General features: G+C 36.5%; 3 protein-coding genes across 4 annotated transcripts; 2 read left to right on the forward strand and 1 right to left on the reverse strand.

Moving 5' to 3' along the window:
- The first annotated feature begins 1571 nt into the window (after positions 1-1571).
- LOC113712382 (bifunctional aspartokinase/homoserine dehydrogenase 1, chloroplastic) lies at positions 1572-12852 on the forward strand. The gene is made up of 18 exons (XM_027235780.2): positions 1572-1951; positions 2343-2416; positions 2505-2882; positions 3722-3810; positions 3957-4260; positions 4490-4542; positions 4631-4845; positions 4926-5013; positions 5126-5239; positions 6362-6460; positions 6799-6993; positions 8927-9009; positions 9898-10123; positions 10511-10656; positions 11143-11278; positions 11579-11662; positions 11776-11868; positions 12305-12852. The coding sequence occupies exons 1-18, from the start codon at positions 1719-1721 to the stop codon at positions 12548-12550; spliced, it is 2856 nt and encodes a 951-aa protein (XP_027091581.1). The 5' UTR covers positions 1572-1718; the 3' UTR covers positions 12551-12852.
- A 339-nt stretch (positions 12853-13191) lies between these two features.
- Positions 13192-17176, reverse strand: LOC113712383 (protein PARTING DANCERS homolog). Its single transcript, XM_027235781.2, has 8 exons — positions 16931-17176; positions 14991-15115; positions 14828-14916; positions 14661-14756; positions 14471-14565; positions 14355-14395; positions 14188-14271; positions 13192-13567 (listed from the first exon to the last, which is right to left on the reverse strand). Exons 1-8 carry the CDS (start codon positions 17031-17033, stop codon positions 13418-13420), a joined length of 783 nt encoding a protein of 260 aa, XP_027091582.1. The 5' UTR covers positions 17034-17176; the 3' UTR covers positions 13192-13417.
- A 214-nt stretch (positions 17177-17390) lies between these two features.
- LOC113711828 (uncharacterized) lies at positions 17391-19749 on the forward strand. Of its 2 annotated transcripts, none has more exons than XM_027235048.2 (3): positions 17391-17530; positions 17699-17804; positions 19201-19749. In XM_027235048.2, exons 1-3 carry the CDS (start codon positions 17436-17438, stop codon positions 19405-19407), a joined length of 408 nt encoding a protein of 135 aa, XP_027090849.1. In that variant the 5' UTR covers positions 17391-17435; the 3' UTR covers positions 19408-19749. The 2 variants fall into 2 exon arrangements, with proteins under 2 accessions (XP_027090849.1, XP_027090850.1); XM_027235049.2 differs by having other exon boundaries at positions 17470-17597; positions 19201-19471.
- The last annotated feature ends 89 nt before the right edge of the window (positions 19750-19838 follow it).

The raw sequence follows: 19838 nt of genomic DNA on the forward strand, positions 1-19838 counted from the left end.
TTTGATTTCTCTTTTCCTTTAGCAGTAAATATGTGCTTATAATATAAACCTTGAAATAAAATACTTTTGCAGCAAGAAACAAATATTCTTATTGCATAGTTAATACTTTGGCACTAATATTTTCGAAAGAATATTATTTAGATCTTGTCTTTATTTCCAACCTTTTATCTCCATACAAGATTGTTATAATTTAACAAGTACGACTATCAAAGGGCATTTGTGGCATGAAAATATTTTTCTCTCTTGAAACGACCTTTTTAATCTTACATATTATGACATGGGTTGAAATGTTACACAAAAGTCAGAATTTTGGATGGTAGATGATGATATTTTCAAAAATTCAGGGGACGCTAATGATATTATCGTTAGAAACGTTAGAAGAGGTTTCTGAAATTATCCTAAAAAAAAAAAACCAAAAACAAAAGACGAAAACCAAAATTTATTATTTTGGCACTAATATTTTCGAAAGAATATTATTTAGATCTTGTCTTTATTTCCAACCTTTTATCTCCATACAAGATTGTTATAATTTAACAAGTATGACTATCAAAGGGTATTATTGGGTATGTTTCACGTGAAACATCTTGAAAACATATTTTGACCATATTCTCTAATTACGTCGCCTAACTTTTTCCCCTCATATTCTATAATCACATTAGTATTTGTCTCATAACTTTCTAATCATGATTGGTTTGTTCAAGTAATTCACACATAATTTATTACTTAAATTCACCTTGAAACATTTTCTTAATTTAACTTTACTATTCTAAAAGATTGACACATAATATTTATTTTAAGAAATGCGATTTGGACTCCACATTCATCCGATAAACTTTTTACAAAAGCGTTATAGCATTACTATTTTAAAGTTTCTAAATGCATCCAAGTTTTACTTAATTTATCATTTAAATACACATAGATATAAAAAGCATTGCTCCTTTATTATGCTCTCAAATCCCTTTGTAATTCACAAATTATTAAATCTATTTAATTACTCAAATAATTGTAAGATTACAAATTGAAATACCATCCAACTCATTCACACAATTTAAAGATTTGAGAGAATTTCCAATATTTCATCAAAATCCCTCAATCTAAATTGTAGCACCTAAAAATCGTACAACGAAAGCATATTTGACACATAAAAATGGGTGAGAGAAGGAACGAAAAAACTAGAAGTATATCTGACTCTTATATTGAGAGTGATATTATATCAAAACAAGATTGTCCTTATAATAATCACGACTCTCGACAAGATTTCCTCACCTTTTTCAATTGAATACAATACTAAATTACCTGTAGCATATAAGACTTGTATAATTGGGAAACTACTAAAACAAGAAACTATCAAGTAATTTCTTTAAATCTTAATCAAATAAACTACTAAAATTTGACTAGAATTAATGTTAATTTAGAAATAGTAGGAAATTTGGTTTAATTATGCCATTATAAGTGCATAGCTTTAGACACATTCCTGATTTAAATTCAACTCTTTTTCTTTTTTAAGGATGAAACTAACACCTTTAAAAGATGCAATATAAATCAGGCAGTCCAGCCAATTGATTAATCATAACTCATAAGCACTACTATAATAAAACTAGTTCTACTATTTCCCTGCAGCCGCCAATTACTTGAGTAGCCGACTATCTGCCACTTCCCACTGCAACCGACCCCCTGCGGCTGACGGCTGTTAGTTCTCCTTCTTGGCAGCGGCGGCAATGGCGTTGTCTTTTCCGATTTCCCAGCCATCTTACTTCCATAATATCACGTCTTCATTATTCTTCGTCGGCGGAGGCGTAAATGGGAATAGTAGCAATTGTGGTACTAACAGGACCACAACACTGATGAGGAGCCGTGCTAATAACAACTATAGGAGCAAGAATTCTTCACTACTGCCCAAGATCTATCCTTGTTCTCCCCTTCTTCGCCAACATCCTAACGCTTTCTTTAGGTATTTATCTTTCCCTTCATTGTGCTTAGAGTTTCTTCTGTTTCGTTAATCTGGGGATGCCAATGTTTTGCATTTTATGTTAATTTGCTGTCCGACTTTTTCATTGTCCATAAGCTATTTGATTAAACTTTTTGCAAATGAGGACCCAAGGACTAAATTTAGTTGTTACTTTAATAATTATGCAGAATAAAGTATCACAAGAAGTCTATAGATTGAGAGTGGGGGAGAAAAACCAAAAAGTCTTTAATTTGATACAAAAAAGAATAGTTCTGCCTCAACTTCATCTTAAAATGAAGAGAGGGAGAGCGAAAATTCATTGCTACGGTAATTGGTTTCACGATACTGAAGTCAACAACTGAAAATATTAGTATATGTTTTTCTCTTGTTTCAGCTCAGACTTCAATTTGAGATGTGGAAGAAGGGATTCGTCTACATCCAACATATTGGTTTCAGTAGCAAGCGCAGGTGTATAAAAAAATTATGGAGAATGTTAATCATAAATTTTTGGAGTTACTGAATAAGTTATTTACTTTTCTTTGGGTTATTGTTTCAGCTGATGTTTTGCTGGATGAAGCTGTAGAACAAGCTCAGCTTCCGAAGGGTGATACTTGGTCCATACATAAATTTGGTGGTACTTGTGTGGGAAGTTCGGATAGAATAAAAAATGTGGCAGAGATAATAGTTAAGGATGAATCTGAAAGAAAGTTGGTCGTTGTCTCTGCTATGTCAAAGGTTACTGACATGATGTATGACCTTATTAACAAAGCGCAGTCGCGTGATGATTCTTACATAACTGCACTTGATGCTGTTTTAGAAAAGCACAAGTTAACAGCTCTTGATCTGCTCGAAGGGGATGATCTTGCTGGTTTCTTGTCTAGCTTGCATGACGACGTCAACAACCTCAAAGCTATGCTTCGTGCAATACATATTGGTACCTTTCTTTGTTATCTTACTCTTCTTCTTTTGTTTTTTGTTGTTTATTTTATCAAATTTGATATTAAAAATTTGGGAGTGCACCTTTCTACGGTGTGTGAGTAATACAGAACAGACAAAAGTACAAGTGGTTGAGAGAGATTAATTTGTACAAACTCACAAGCAGACTTGGTCGTTAAGTTGGTTTTCATAAGTATTCTGGAGGTTAATGGATGTTCTGATTGAACTCGGATTGTATGTGATAATTTCTGATACTTCCTCCACCCCATTGGTACTGTCCTACTTTCCCTTTTGGGTTGTCCCAAAACTCATGTAACATTCCTAAAGTGGCTAGTAGTTTTCAAATATTCTCCCGTCTATTCCACTCCTTTACCAGCCAGGATAATACTTTACAATTTCTCTCACTATAATGGACCCTCAGTGAAGTTTCATGTTCTGGTGCTGTTTCCTACAGAAAAATGTGCTTAACCGTGCATGGAATGGATTACTTGGATTCTTTCTGTGCAATCACTCCTTTTAGAAACAACACTTGGTAAAAATGTGACCCCGCCAAAAAGATCTTATGAGAGGGGAATAGGAATGGAAAGCAGAGCAAAACAATTCAATTGTTGGTCACTTACCGAAAAGCACAACATTCAAAAAGTCCAATATTTATGGGACGGAGGGAGCATTGACTTGATTAGTAGAGTGCTAATAATGCGTAGGAAAAGCCATATCATAGATTTTGAGTCCTACTTGATAGGTGTTTGTTGTTGTTACTTTTGTTTTTTTTAACAACTCCTTGTTTTCCATTTTGAAGGAATTTGGCTTATAAATTAATGGCTTACTGTATTGCAGCTGGTCATGCAACAGAATCTTTTTCGGATTTTGTTGTGGGTCATGGTGAGTTGTGGTCTGCTCAAATGTTGGCGGCTGTTGTCAGGAAGGTGGCTAATCCCTCAGTTACCTCTTTTTCATAGTGTGCATTGTTTGGGTTTTCTCTATACTATCTTCATTCAGCAAATACTTTTTCTATGATATTTTATGTTCATTCAGCATATACTTTTTTGTGGTTTTTTCTATCCTTTTGTAGAATGGAGTTGATGCCAATTGGATGGACACTAGAAAGGTCCTCATTGTAACTCCTACAGGTTCAAATCAGGTTGATCCTGACTATTTAGAGTCTGGGAAAAGACTTGAAAAATGGTACTCAGAGAATCCGTCCAAAACAATCATTGCTACTGGTTTTATAGCTAGCACCCCACAAGATATACCTACAACTTTGAAGAGAGATGGGAGTGATTTCTCTGCTGCTATTATGGGTGCATTGTTTAGAGCAGGACAAGTAACAATCTGGACTGATGTTGATGGCGTATATAGTGCAGACCCGAGAAAAGGTTTGTTTTGGCTCATTGAATTTGTCTGCTGATTGCCTCCACAGAAGCAGATTGTACTCTTCCTATTTTTCTCTACTTTGAGGCCATGTGATATGCAGAACATCAATCTTCCCTACATCTGTTGCCTGTAGTTGGATGCATTTTTAAGTAGATAAATCAAGATGCTTACCATTTCATTTGTACTGCATGATAAAATGCTGATCTCTTTCTTTTTTTTAATCTTCGGCAGTCAGTGAGGCTGTTATCCTGGAGAAATTGTCTTATCAAGAGGCATGGGAAATGGTAAATGCACCGTGTCTGGTACTTGGAATACATTATAAGTCTGCTGATTAAATGCGTTTCTGACAGCATAGTTTGAACTTGTCAACAGTCATACTTTGGAGCAAATGTTTTGCATCCTCGGACCATTATTCCAGTTATGCGGTATGACATACCAATTGTCATAAGAAATATCTTCAACCTTTCTGCTCCTGGAACTATGATCTGTAGGCCATTGGTCAGTGAGACTGAAAATGGTCAGAAATTGGAATCTCCAGTCAAAGGATTTGCAACAATAGACAATTTGGCCCTTGTGAATGTTGAAGGGTGCGATATTATATCATTATATTTAAGTATATTGTGACCTCTATGCTCCATCAAGTCTTAATTGCGAATGCTTTCTGCAGAACTGGAATGGCTGGTGTTCCTGGTACAGCTAGTGCAATTTTTGGTGCTGTCAAAGATGTCGGAGCTAATGTAATCATGATATCCCAGGTATCTTTAATCTTGTCTTGTTTATGTATTTGTTAACTTGTGATTGTTGATCCTCCGAATTTGTCATTGTCACATTTTTGTTAATTAAAGTTTTCATTTAATACAAGTGCAGGCTAGCAGTGAGCATTCAGTATGCTTTGCTGTACCTGAGAAGGAAGTTAAGGCTGTTGCTGAAGCTTTGGAGGCTAGATTTCGTCAAGCTTTGGCTGCCGGGCGCCTTTCTCAGGTTTTTTCTATATTTCCAAGTGTTCACAGACCTTTTTTATTCATTTTTCTTAAATGCTGAAATGACTTGCTGACTGGTATTGATGCACTGACAGCTTGAGTACTAGAAATGTTGTGCCTTCTAATTGTAGAGCCATGATCATGATGACCATAAAATCAATTTATTTTAACCTGTGCTGATTCCTGCACTTATCTTGGTTTTCATTTTCTTTCTTCTTTGGGACTAGGGGAGTAGGGAATGGGGTAGGGGTCCTACCAAGTTCTCTGTTTTAAAGATCTTTGGTTTTCTACCTAAGCTGTGTCTATATACCTGTGCGAGTGGCAGGCCCTTGAGTGCTAATGATGCTCTGATTGTACAAAGTTCGCTGCAAACTAGTTTGAAGGATTGTGTTGTCTTGTATGTGTTACTATTAATAAAAAAGAGCATTGTGGAGTGCTGATTCAGAGAGGTATCCCGTGAATTATTATTACTTTTTTTTGGACAAGAGAGTTGTATGCTGCTGCATTATAGAGGAATTTAAATGAAAAAGGGGCAATTTTGAAGCTTGTGATTTCAGAAATTTTTTTTTTTAACTTTTGCTGGTGCAAGAATTATCGGAGGTGGGCGATCTGTCTACTCTAAAAAAGCATATTAATTTTGGAAACTTTTTATCCTACTAGTGACAGACCTATCGAACCTGTGAATTTTTCCTTCTTTGCTTAACTATGGACCATGCGCTTTGTTCTAACCAGGATGCCTATTTTATCAGCGAATGACAGGGCTTACGTTGACTGTGGGGTTTGCATTTGCTGCTTCAGTGTCTTAGTTAAAGCAATTCGAGTGATCATAATTCCTTATACTTTAGGATCTAAAGTCTTAAGACAAAGTTTATAGCATATAAGAGATGCTAGTACAAGAAATTGTACAATGATTGAATAGAATGCTTCATTTGGTATGCTTTTTCTTTGCTGGTTTTGGTTTGTTAGCCGTGTTTTCATAGTTGTTTTGATTTTATCAGGCTTTGTTGAAATGACTTCGCTGATGTCAGTGATGTCTGCACATAATTGCAATATAGCTATTTGATGAGTTTTACTATTTTTATTTGCTTGATTTCCACACTGAAATGAATGCAGTTATTTCCAGGTTGCTGTTATTCCAAACTGTAGTATTTTGGCAGCAGTTGGCCAAAAAATGGCAAGCACCCCTGGAGTTAGTGCTACTCTATTTAATGCACTTGCAAAGGTTGGGAACTTTTTTCTTGCTACTATATAGCACGCCCCCGCCCCCTCTGAAATTTATTTGAAAGGCATCTATTTGAGAACATTTTCTTCTTATTTCTTTTGGAATTTAACATGTTTCTGCTGCATTGATTTGTGATTTTTGTCATGGTAACTTAAAGATGAAAAAGATGGGTGTCTAATCTTTTCCGAGTAAGCAGTGAAAATTTCCTGTTTCTGTTGTAATCATGTTTCTGTACTTTATGGCATTCTTCTATGCTATAATATTGGGTTAGATGCAATAGCTCAAGATATTGTTTCCTGCTATAACAATATTCTAAACTTCATGGCATTTTTCTGCAGGCTAATATTAATGTCCGTGCAATAGCTCAAGGTTGCTCAGAGTACAACATTACAGTGGTTGTCCGGCGTGAAGATTGTATAAGAGCTTTACGGGCTGTGCACTCTAGGTTTTATCTGTCACAGACCACAATTGCTATGGGAATTATTGGTCCAGGGTTGATTGGTGGTACATTACTTGACCAGCTCAGGGACCAGGTAAATCCTGTGCTTTTTTGAGCTGCCTTGCACAAGTTCTGACCTGCAGAATGTAGGCGGGGCTAAGTCCCCTGGTGTATGCTCTGATGCTTATGTTAGTTTTTGCTGCAAGGAGATAGAAGTATGGAATAAGAAAAGAGAAGTGTTAGAGAGAGAGAGAGAGAGAGAGAGAGAGAGAGAGAGAGAGAGAGTTTATTCAACCGCTTTACCGTTGTCACTGGGCATCCATTTATAATGAGTTTATTATCTCTTAGTGGTAGAACACTGTTCATGAACAGTTTTACATTCAGTAGTACGAGCTCCAGCTTGAATGCATGTGTTGAGGTGCATGACCTGGAACATCCAGCACTTGTTTTATACTGATACATCTGGTGATGATCTGTCATCATATCATAGTGCACAACCAGGGACTTCTTCAATTTCCATTTTGTCTGATGATTAGGACATGCATCTAGGATTTCTTCACTTCATGTCCAATATTTTATCAACTGAGTGTTTGTCTATCTTGTTAAACTGAGTTTGGCTTTTCACTATTACTTTAGAACCAAAAATTTTCAACCACTTGACATTGTATTATCTCCATATGTCCCTGTCAAACTTAGTTCAGGAAGTGATAAAATGAAATTTGCACTTAGGCAAGGTGTGCATCTAATAAGTTTCAAAGATTTAACTCAACTATGTGTATCATCATCTGTGACTTCCGCCCCTAGCTGATATCCATTATTGACTTGTGCAGTAGATGTTGTTTACCATTTCCCATATAATCATTTCATCCTAACTTGAGACATTTAGGGGTTTCTCATTTTTCCAAGCAGCGCTTATAATTCCATCTGCTGTACCTACATCAATGGTGTTGATTTTCATGTAGTGTACCTGCATGAAAGAGAAGTTAATCCGTGGAGTTATCCCAAGAATATTCTTTGTAGGTTTTTTGTACATTTTAAATTGAGACAGTTGGCCAGGGACCTAGGAACATAGTGCAACACAATTGATTCTTTCTTTTTGGTTGTTTATTTTTCCCTTCTTTCCTGCTTCAGTTTTCATCCGTTGATTTGTTTTGTATTCATAGTTTTCTTCGAACTTTCCTAAAATTCTGAATTCCTTTGTTGATAAGAGTGATCTTTTGCTATTTGAAACACACCTTTTTTTTTTGGTTTCTTTCACTTTTTTCCTGTATTAGTTTCATTCTTTGATTTGGTTTTCCCCATTCCACACAGTTGTTTAAAAAGTGCCATAGGCCTCTGGGTTTGTCACTGGTAGTGATGTTTCTGATACTCCATTGCTCGTGTACGGAAGAATGATTGGATTTTCTTGTTATCCTGTATTACATGTCTAACTGCCCCTATGTATTGATAGCTTAGTACCTTTTGTGATCTCTATCTGCTGTGAATATGTGGCAGTATTCAGATGAATATGCTTCTCTAACATTACTTTGAAGATTAGCCATGAGTTTCTGCAACGGAAGGATGAATATGCCTGCATGTTATTAGACTGGTTTTCTTGTAATAAGAATTGATCTCATACTTTTCAATTGCATTTGTTATCACACTGTATCGACGTATTTTTTAATGAAGGAGGATCTTTTTACAGAGAAGACATCAGTTGTTATAGTATATTACAATCCATAACCAGCACAAAGAGCAGCAATGAACTTAATTCAACTCAGTTGTTGTAATAGATCACAATCCTATGCAAGCATAATGAGCAGTAATTCAGTGGATTCATCTTTCTGCTTGTCTTGTATATTTACTTTCTCCTTGTACTGCCTTCTGCTAGTTTCATTGAGGGATTTCTAAAGCATTTACCTTTTCCTTTTCTTCATGGATAACATGTAGTCTATTGCTTTTTTTGCTGGTTTTAACTGATGTTTCACTTTTATGTCCACCGGGGGGGGGGGGTTAACTGATGCTATTTGTGTATTTGTTGATGGCAGGCGGCAGTCCTCAAGGAAAAGTTTAACATTGATTTGCGTGTTATGGGAATTACTGGATCAAGGAAAATGCTTCTAAGTGATAAGTAAGTTTGACATACTCAAGTATGAATTTTAGTTGAAATTCTTTAGGACTTCATTGATCTTCACTGTATGTGGTCTTTTGGTTGCCTGGTCTATGTGAAAGAAGCAGAATATGAGAATGTGGGCTATTTATTATGGCTTTGTAGTGTTTTAACATAGGTTGGCACCTAAGGAGATGCTGCATGGTGATAGGTTGTGGGAAAATGATTCTTGGTTATAGTGTTAAAACTGGTGTTACTATGTTAATTTGGGTGTGGATAAGATTTTATCAGATTTTTCTTGAGAACATTAAGAGGCTAGAAATTTGTGTTCAATTTTGTAAATGATAATTATCAGCTTAATGCTTCTCATGTGTACTCCATCGTTTATACCTGTTGGGTTGAGCATCACTAGTAAGTCAACAAACCTCTTGAAATGTTAATTTGGACCAGCTTAGTAATGACGTATTTATCTATGGGTAAAAACCTCAGCAGTCATTAAACTATTGCTCGCATCGACTTTTGACGATCAAACAATTTTTTGTCACAAATTAGCCATTAAACTAACTAACCAGCACACCCGTGGCCATTTCGTCGATTATTGCTCTTAATCTACAAAATAATTAGAATACGTGTCAAAACACAAGGGTATATTTGTCCACCATGGGTACTTTTTGTCAAAACAAGAGATTGATTATTTTGTAGATTAAGAGCAATAATCGGTGAAATGGTCACTAGTGTGCTGATTAGCTAGTTTATGAAAAATTGTTTGATGGTCAAAAATCGATGGGGGCAATTGTTTAATGGCTGCTAGGATTTTTTGCCCTTTATCTATTGTTATCTGCTTCTGTTAGTGTATAGGTACCATTTCAGTGGTAAATACAAGGCTTAATTTGTTGTTACTGGTCTTAGGGGCATTGACTTGTCTAGATGGAGGGAGCTTCAAAGTGAGCTTGGTGAAAAAGCTGACCTTGAGACCTTTGTTCATCATGTGCACGGGAAGCATTTCATCCCGAATACTGTTTTAGTGGATTGTACAGCAGACTCTGTAGTTGCAAGTCATTACTATGAATGGTTACGTAGGGGAATACATGTTGTCACCCCAAACAAGAAGGCCAATTCAGGACCACTTGAGCAGGTTAGTCTATATTTTAGAACAAATTTGCTTTGGTCAACAAAGGGTATGAAGCTTCTCACACGAGGTGTTTTTTTTAGCAAGATCTGTGGTTATTTGCAGGAGATACCATTGTTTCTATCAGCAGCGTCACTTTATTATGTCTAAAACTTGTGGTTAAATCTTTCTATGATGTCAATTGTTATCTGGAAGGCGTGCTAATTTTTTTATTCAGCAATATTCCTCATTATCTGCAATTATATCTATCTTGACATACTGCCTTTCTCTTTCCAATCCGTCTCTCTGTCTCTTCCTCACACACACATTACATACACACTTTTTATTGTAGCATGGTCCATCTTGCTTGAAAAATCTCTTAATGATTCCTGCATATTTTTGCACTGAATGCAGTATCTGAAGTTGAGAGCTCTCCAACGTCGATCTTATACGCATTACTTCTATGAAGCTACTGTTGGAGCTGGTCTTCCAATTATTAGCACCTTACAGGGTCTAAATGTAACTGGTGATAAAATATTGCGTATTGAAGGCATTTTCAGGTTAGTAACACTATAAGGGAATCATCTATCGGAGTAGGCAAACTTTTCTATTATAAGGTTTTAGAGGATAACTCAGTCTCTTGAGTTATTTCAGAAAAGGAAATTAGCCATCTATCTCATCTTGGATGAGTGTACTTCAAGTGGCAAGTTGTACATCAAGTAGGCTACAACCTAAAGAATAGTATACTGACTGGGGAAAAAGAGAGAAAGTCGCATGTTTGGTCTGCATGGGTTTCCAGGTAGACAGCCAACATTTTTGTCTTTTTCTAGTCACAGCTTAGTATGTGAACCAAGGATTGAGCAAATTTACCATTGACAAGCGAACAGAACTTGGGTTTAAGAGAACTAGGCTATCTGATTTGTTACGGAATAAGTGTGAGATGCAATCCATTAAAATGAGTTATTTACACATTTTTTTTCTACCTGCATGGACAATTTGTATTGTTTTCTATCTGATCACATTGATTTGATAATTTCTAATTTCAGTGGGACTCTGAGTTATATATTTAACAACTTTGCTGGAGCACGAGCTTTCAGTGAAGTAGTGAAGGCGGCAAAAGAGGCAGGTTATACAGAACCGGATCCTAGAGATGATCTTTCTGGAACCGATGTGGCTAGAAAGGTAGTATGTCTTGATTTAATGATATTGCTGTGCTGCATATTCCTTGTGCAATAAATGTTCTCATACATGTGCCTGTGCTTCCAAAGTTAGAAGACGGTCCATTGACTCTTCTTTAGCATTTGTTATTTTCAGTCATCTATGCTGACATTCAAAGACCCATTTGTTTCAATTTGGTCTCTGCTTGTGCGTTACTACACTGGTTTATTCTGTTTAAATATGCATGCCATATTTTCAGTCACGTATAACAGTTTCATCAATTTTGGGTTGGTATTTCCTAACTGAGTAGCTTCAACATTACAGGTAATTATTCTTGCTAGAGAAGCCGGATTAAAGCTGGAACTCTCAGATATTCCTATTGAGAACCTGGTGCCAGAACCTCTGAGGGTCAGAATTGTGCTTTCATCATCTTCCGCCAGCTCTAAGAGTTTAATATTCCTAGTCTGCTAATATTTTGAAGCTTGGCTTATCTTCGAAATGTTTATAATGTCGATGTTCAGGCTGTAACATCTCCTGAGGAGTTTCTACAGCAGCTGCCACAATTTGACCAAGATTTGGCAAAGCGAAGGCAGGAGGCTGAGGACTCTGGGGAAGTAAGTATTTTTCTAAAATGCATTCTCTGTGTAAATCAGGAGGCTGAGGATCGAGGAATTTGATGAAGGATTTGAAATCCTCTAGGTTGTTAGGATTACTTGGGAGGTAATTGGGTTCGTACTCTACCAATTATTTTAACATTTAAATGTATTTAAATAATTGGTGGATTGCAAATCCAAATACTTCCCAAGCAATCCAAACAAACCTAGAGGATTTGAGAGGATTTTAAAATCCTTTGTCAAATCCCTCAATCCAAATGCAAGGGATTTCTGTCTGGGAATTTTGCATATCGGTACTCTCTGCAAATGGTCATGGGGGAACTTGGTTGCAGTTTAGTGCAACAGCAGTTTAGTTTGGAAGCTCAATTGATTGCTTAAGTTAACTTTATCTGGCTTCGTTTGTTAAGGATGTCTTGTGATTTTCACATATTTGAAGGTTCTACGCTACGTTGGGGTGGTAGATGTTGAAAACCGAAAGGGAACGGTAGAATTGCGAAGGTACAAAAAGGAAGATCCATTTGCACAGCTTTCAGGATCTGATAACATCATCGCGTTCACAACTGAAAGGTATAAGAAGCAACCACTAATTGTCCGCGGCCCAGGTGCTGGAGCAGAAGTGACAGCAGCTGGAGTATTCAGCGATATACTGCGACTTGCATCGTATCTTGGTGCTCCATCATAGTGTTAGTCAACTTCGAAACTAGTATAGCAAATTTTGTCTCCCTGAGCTTTTAAATTTTCTTCTCTGTTACCCCTAAATGTGGTTGTAGTAGATACAAGGCTGGCTGAGATGTGTCTGTTGGTTCATGCATAATCTTTTTGCTTAGCCTTCCGTGATTTGTTTTGTGCTCTTGGCACTGAGCACTATTGTAGTCGTTTGTAACGCTTTTTGTGACTCCTGCTATGTGTATCGCTCTAGTTAGAAGAGGTACAAGTTCCAGAAGGAAGCTATTTCGTAGCAAATTTCAAGAGGATATTTCTTCATTTTGTTTTGTAATTGTATTTTCGTGGCAGGACTTTCAAATCAATCTTGTGGGAGGCTAAGGTTGAAAAAGTTGAGCAAATTTGAGAGAGACATGGATGCAGTCAAGGCTATTGCCGACTCAGCTGTACTTGGGCACGTACGGCACAGCCACATAATCCTCAGCAAATTTAACCATGGGAAATCAAGAACGGAACGAAGACAAAATTACTTCGTACTACAAGATGTTAAGCCCAGAACAGGAAAGCATCATGCCGACGTACATTAATTTTCATCATGCGATTAGTAAATGACAATTCAAGCCAACCAAAGCCCCCATTCCAACGTTTTTTACATGCAAATTTAAAGCAACAAATGCAACGACTTGTATTTATACAGCAAACATCAGATAACACCAGGCATGATGACCGTGAATTGAACAGAGAATAAAACCCTTTTTCAGGACAGTCGCTGTGCTATAGTTCCTTTTTAAGCATACTTATATACGAGTAGAACTTAAACTAATCTCTGACACGACAAATTTGCCTCAAGGGATATCCAAAGTAAAGTTGAACTTCTGAGATGAATCTAACTGATTTTGGGACCAAGATAATAGCTTTGATCTCTGAAAAACCTTGTAATCGTCTCAGCTTTCTCCGCAGAAAGATCAGTATATTCCAAAATGTACTCCTTTGATGCTTTTGCAATTGCTTCAATTGAACCAACAGCTTGATTTAGCTGCAGAGGATATTCGTCATCCTTTGTTACTATTTTGCAGATATAAGAATATAAATGTCTCTAAACATTAGAGCAGATTTTGTGGTTCAAATTGGAACAAAGAAATATTGCCAAATTTCACACCGCAGTCTTCGGACAAGATGTGCAGTTTCATACTCCATGCGGCAGTAATGAATGAATAAATCATTTTTTGTTGTTTGAAAAGTTTCTTAATAATAGCATAAGAATAATTAAAGTTCTCCCACCAAAGAAAAAAAAAAAATCCAAAAGTAGAAGATAACTCAGCCCATGAATAATATATGACCAAGAACATGTAGAGAATTTACAGAAATATATTGCTCAACAAGAGGAATGGTTCCCATGCCTCACTGGATGAGTCAAGTTCCGCCATAACCAGAGGTATGCTTAAGATAGTTGAGATGGTACAGCCATTATACATGTATGCAAATTTCTATATGCAAAAGAAATCATCTGGATCTTCAACTGCAGAAGGACTTAACAAATTGACTCTTCTCAACCCTACCCTTTTTGTCTCTTTCCACCAATACATAGGGAAGGGGAAGGCTGTAATAGAAGGAAAAATGAAAGCTAAGAATGTAATTGGTAGGAAGTTTTAGTACCGCATTTGCATCATGACTATCAATGCCTGGAATGGAGGTGACCACTCTGAGATACGCATCCATTGTTTGCACTGATCTTTCTCGCTGAAAGCATGGAAAAAGGAATTGGCTACGCATCTAATGCAAAGAAGTGCACCAAGAAAACGGTAAACTATATCTCCACTTACATCTGCCTTTAGTTTTGATATAGCATCTTGTCGCTTAGCAACTGCATTGAGAATTGCTAAAGTCAAAATAAACTAACCAATTACAATTTATCAGCTGCATTAACTAAGAGTCTTACTCCCGCGAGCAAGTGCAATCTTCAAAATCTTCTCAAATCCCATCTCTGTGTCCAGTACTGGCATAAATGTTGGCCTGCCAAACTCCATATCGGATCTTCAACAACATCCAAACAAATACCAAGTCCTTCATTTTGTACAGGGCCATTTTATGGCAAATGCAGTTCAGATGGCAAAAGGGAAGAAGCTCACTTGAAATAAGAGCGAACAAAAGAATCATTCTGCTCCTCTGTTGGTAGATTGACAACCACATACAAGTGAGCAAACTGTTCTTTCAATTTCTGAACTCTGTGTAAAACAAATGATACCTGTTTAGATACATTAACAGAAACTTTGAATAGAATTAGCAAAAGACTGACCTTGTAAACACCGATGCAGTTAAGTTAGAATCCCAGTTAGTCACAAAAATGAAAGCTATGGACAAACCTCCACAGTTGAAAATGAAATCCTGCAAGCAAGGCATTTCAGAAACTGCATGGAATCAACTCTAGAAATAAAAAATCAGACAAAATGGGTAATAACTGGAGCAATTGGCACAATGTTCAGACGGAAAGAATTTGCACTGAGGAAACATGAGATGAAGTTGATGAAGGATGGCTGTTGTTCATCTCGCCATGCAGTGCTCATCATACAAACTCCACTGCTACCTGCAGAACGTTGAAATCAAGACTAATCAACCACTCCAAGAAGCTTAAAATTGGCAAAGTATGATTCAGGTGGCAGCCTCAAAGATCTAAATTCAGGCATTCTAGTGTATCTCTTCTTTTAGTTTCAGTCTCAACCATCCAGGCACATTAAAGTTCCTACATTAGATTTACATAATTAACATTCTATGGCTACAGATCATATTGGCCGCAAAGGATGATATATAGAAAAGGCATAGTTAGTATCTGAAAAAATGTACCAACTCATTCTTTTTGGTAAACTGATCTATTCTATACTCTATCCCTACAATAGTTATATACATAACTCCACATCAAATCCTTATTCTTTAGAGAGCAGTTTCTGGGGGAGCAACTTTCGTGAAATAAAAGAGGACTAGTACTACAAGCAAGTTCCAAAAGCATGAGAAGTTTAATGCAGCATAGAGGTATCTAGATAGAATGGTCTTTCAGATTTTCTTTAACCTGGTATGCTTTAGAGAAGAACTTTTCATCAATAAATCATACTTATGGTAACCAAGTCTTATTAATGGTCAGATACATTCTTCTTGCTGAAAGAAGACAATTTAGGAGTAACCTTTTAAGAAAAAAAGAAAAAGATTAGTGCAGTGACTTAAATCCTGAAAAGTCTTTTAAGTAATTAGGGATATAAAACCGGAAACCAATTTACTGTGTTCATTAATGACACTGACTGTATAAAGCCACAAATATAAAAACAATTTACTGTGTTAATTAATGACACTGTGACTGTATAAAGCAACAAATATAAAAACAAGCCGGATAACTCATGGAGGCTTTTAAGCATGTCAATCAAGTGCATAATGCATCAACACAAGCAAAAATCATTAACAACAGTACAAAGTCAATGTCAATTCAACAGCAGACAAATATGTCAAGGAATAAATGTGTTGACGATTGATTACCAAGTTTCACTATTAGCTGGAAAGAAAACAACCACCTAAAAACAATCACTAGGATTTAGGACTTGGAGAAGATAAAGCACAAAACTTTCTAATTGACATAAAAGCTAAACACAGGTCTTGATTGGCAATGATTCCTTTTCCCAAAAAAGGCAGCAAAATCTCAATTTTCCAAGTGCCAAGTAAATAAACTACTCCAATTGTAGTTGTACTATGTTTTAAACGTTCTCAACATTTTACATATAAAGAGATGCTCGATGAGCAGAACAGAATAACCTTAGCTGAAATGCAACTTAGTCAAAAATAAATGTCGAAGTCAAAAGAATATCCTGGTCAAATAGTATCGGGAATCACAAACAGAATTTAATATTATGAAACATAAGCAGAAGTCTCCTTAGAAGTCTGCTGCACCAATTTAATCCAAATCTATTCTTTAGCCAAATGATCACATCAAATTATACATCATAGTGACCAGTTTCAATTTTCTAAGACGAAATAGCATTTCAAGTACATTAGGAATAAAATTTTAAATCAAAAACAAATACGGGAATATATGTCGGCATATTGAAATTTTCTTTTTCCAGTACATAAACTGAAAAATGGAAGGAAATGAAAAAGGTCAGGTACATGAAATAATAAACTTCAAATCTGAAAACTCACAAAAAGAAGAACCAAATCTCGCCTTTTTTGTTTTTATCGATCTAACAATATAAATAATTACACAAATGTCAGCTGAATTGGTTTTCTAAGTATATAGTAGAGAAAACTAATTAAATTAAACTAGATAATAACATACACTACAAACAATAATAATGCGAGAAATTGAAAAGAAAAACAAAAAACAAACATAAAAATCGCATAACACGAAATCGCGAAGAACCTGAATTGGAGAAGGCGATCGAAGAATTAGAAAGTGACGCAGTTGATTCTCCTCTATACCGTCCGACTCCGGCGCCGGCACCGGCTTGCCTCTTCATCATCATCGTCTTCTAGCCTAGCGTTTATCTGACAGTGCGAGTTCTCTCCTTCCCTCCTCAACTCCTTTTTCAAATTTCGTATTTATACCCACGAGAAATGGAACAAAAAAAAAAAAGAAAAAGAAAAAAGCACGATGATTTATCCCGGGGAACTTAAAAAAAAAAATAAAAGCAGTAGACCGGCTAAAACGCCGTCGGTTGAAATCAAAGTGGAATGACACGACGCCGTTTCGGCGAAATGAAAGTTGAAAGCGGGTTGACACTTGACACGCGGACCCTGAATCGGGTAACACAAAAAAGGGGTCTTTTGAGTATTATTTTTCGCCAAATAAATAAATAAACAATAAAAAACCGTACTGTAAGTCTGTAACTGAAACGAGACTGAGACTGAGACTGAGGAGGAGAAAGATGGATAGGGGTCGCCTAAATTCCAGCAATTCGCAGACACAAAACAATAACAATCCTAACAAATGCCTATGGTTCGACCGGCGCTACGGTCTGGTGTAAGTCGTCGGCGATGACTCTTGACTCATCTATACTTTCTGGAGTACTTATTAGTACTACAACTAGGTCTAGGACTTTACCCTTTTACTTTTGATTCATTTTGTTTATGTTTGTTTGATTGGATATGAATCATAAGGTATGGGGTTCCTGTAAAATGCTTGTTTCAGGTATGATGTTTGGAAAGACCCACAGGAAGAAGCTTTATCGGGTGCCCGTGGAATGTTCTGCATCTTGCCTCTCACTCAAACCTTCATAAATTCTGCTTCTCATGCGGTACATGACAGATAAATTACTAGCCCACGTATCTTTTTACACATTTATTCTGAATTTATAGTTATATTGTTATAAACTCATCTGGGTTTTTCCTCATTATTAGTAATTCATGGCTTTTTTTTTTTGGAGGGGGGGGGGGGGGGGGGGGGGGGGGGAGGCAGGCGGCCGGAAGGGGAATGGGGTTATATGTATGTTTTTGATAGTTTATTGAGAAATTGTATAGTAATGATAGTGCACCTAATTAGCATTGTACTGACATTCGTTGTTCAGCTTAACATTTTTTTTGGTAATTGCAGTTGGTATACATTCTTCATTTTCTACTGCATGAGATAGCTGTGTTTGTAGAGATATTGAACATTCTTATTCACGTTTTAAACAAAAAATCTTTGGAAGTTGGCTCCTTTGAAATCGTCTTTTATGTGTGGCATGTTATCTTGTTTTAACAAATGTGCCTAGCTATTTTAATTTGACTGACTATTGCATGTTGAATGATGTAGCAATTTTTGAGCCTTTACTTCACAACCTATACCTAATGATTGACATGGTAAATTCATGCTGGAATGGATGATTACACCGAACAAATCTAATTTTAAGTGACAGCCTTAGCTGTATGGATTGAAAGAAAACTGATAATACGATTTTCTTACATATCTTGGATTAGAAGTAGAAAAAGGGGATTTTCTACCAGCACTTGGTTTTGAATTATACCTAATTTCTTTTAGACTAGCCGTGGATGCTAGAATCAGCAATTGAATATAAAACTACAGGTTCTTGATAGGGGAGCCTCCCTAATGTAAGAGAGATTAGACTTCATAGCATGTTTTCAGTAAGGACGATTTGGTTTGTAGGAACAACCCATGGCTACTTCTCAACTAACTGTGAAAGTATAACTCGTACATCCAGCATGTTCGGGCGTTGAGATTCATTTCTGTCACAGCAATCATGAACATGGTTACTTGTCTATGCCTTTGCAGCGGCTTAGGTTTGAACTACTCCAACATTGTTTTTCCATTTAATTTTCTCCTTGAGGTATGACATGTTCATTTTGGTACATTTTTGTGCTGCGTTTTACAAACATGGTAACCTCTGTGACACATCGAATCGGCATTACAGTATGCTTTGGGCTTCATCTTGAGTCTTGCTAGTAGTTTCTTTGTGTTTTCTTGGTTATTATACATCATTAGATTTGTGATTGGTTTAGAGTGTCAAGCTGATAATTGTTTTCTTGATGCATTGCTGAACCTGCTTTCTCTAGTGTTATTTGAGTCTGGAAATATGAATTACTTGGCTTCTGTTATTGATGCATTTTCTTTGATGTCTGTGATGATTTAAATCGTTAGAGTGATAAGTTTGCACCAATGTAGTTGCTCATTGGGATATTTCTGATCTCTTGCAGATCAACCTCACTGCAACATCCGCTCTGCAACTTCTTGAGAAGCCAGACCTATTTACACCTGAAGCTCTGAAGTTAAAACTGAATGGTCTAGTGCAAAGAATTACATCTTGTATGAAGAAGCCACAGTTTGATTTGCCTATACTAAGGAGAAGCCCGACATTTTCATCTACTCCACATGGAGAAAGAAATGAATTGCATAATGCATAGCAGTCATGAGGACGCTGACATTTGCTTTTGTACTCTAATATATTGTTTCTTCAAAGTATCAAAATTTGTTACAACTGACCACCACATGGTGCATTACCTCATCCATATGCATTTTGGTTGGTTGCAGCAAAGCTCTATGCGATTTTAGAAGTTTCATCATGGATCGATAGTGATGACTTAAGAATCCAGTGAAGTTCTACGGTCAGAATATTAGTTCATGAGTGATAAATGTTTCTATTTTCTGATGTAAGTTTTCCAACTGGAATAGCAGTTATTAGTAATGAAACGCAGTCTTGAGATAGAATCTTGGTTGATTGTTTAATGAGATGTCTGATTTTCATCCCTCCACTGTTAACATGATTATATTTTCTCCATATTGACTTGAAGTAGATCAAATCTTACTAATTCTTCTCCTGCCATTTTCTCAAGGA

This window comes from Coffea arabica, chromosome 10e (assembly GCF_036785885.1).
Source record: "Coffea arabica cultivar ET-39 chromosome 10e, Coffea Arabica ET-39 HiFi, whole genome shotgun sequence".
NCBI classification, from domain to species: domain Eukaryota; kingdom Viridiplantae; phylum Streptophyta; class Magnoliopsida; order Gentianales; family Rubiaceae; genus Coffea; species Coffea arabica.

Coding starts and splice junctions, on each gene's coding strand:
- LOC113712382 (XM_027235780.2), top strand. CDS start 1,719: ATGGCGTTGTCTTTTCCGATTTCCCAGCCATCTTACTTCCATAATATC. Junction 2,417..2,504: donor GGTTTCAGTAGCAAGCGCAG/GTGTATAAAAAA, acceptor TTATTGTTTCAG/CTGATGTTTTGCTGGATGAA. Junction 6,461..6,798: donor TATTTAATGCACTTGCAAAG/GTTGGGAACTTT, acceptor ATTTTTCTGCAG/GCTAATATTAATGTCCGTGC.
- LOC113712383 (XM_027235781.2), bottom strand. CDS start 17,033: ATGATGATGAAGAGGCAAGCCGGTGCCGGCGCCGGAGTCGGACGGTAT. Junction 14,917..14,990: donor ACATTGTGCCAATTGCTCCA/GTTATTACCCAT, acceptor CCTTGCTTGCAG/GATTTCATTTTCAACTGTGG. Junction 14,566..14,660: donor TTTGTTCGCTCTTATTTCAA/GTGAGCTTCTTC, acceptor ATGTTGTTGAAG/ATCCGATATGGAGTTTGGCA.
- LOC113711828 (XM_027235048.2), top strand. CDS start 17,436: ATGGATAGGGGTCGCCTAAATTCCAGCAATTCGCAGACACAAAACAAT. Junction 17,531..17,698: donor GACCGGCGCTACGGTCTGGT/GTAAGTCGTCGG, acceptor TGCTTGTTTCAG/GTATGATGTTTGGAAAGACC. Junction 17,805..19,200: donor TAAATTCTGCTTCTCATGCG/GTACATGACAGA, acceptor GATCTCTTGCAG/ATCAACCTCACTGCAACATC.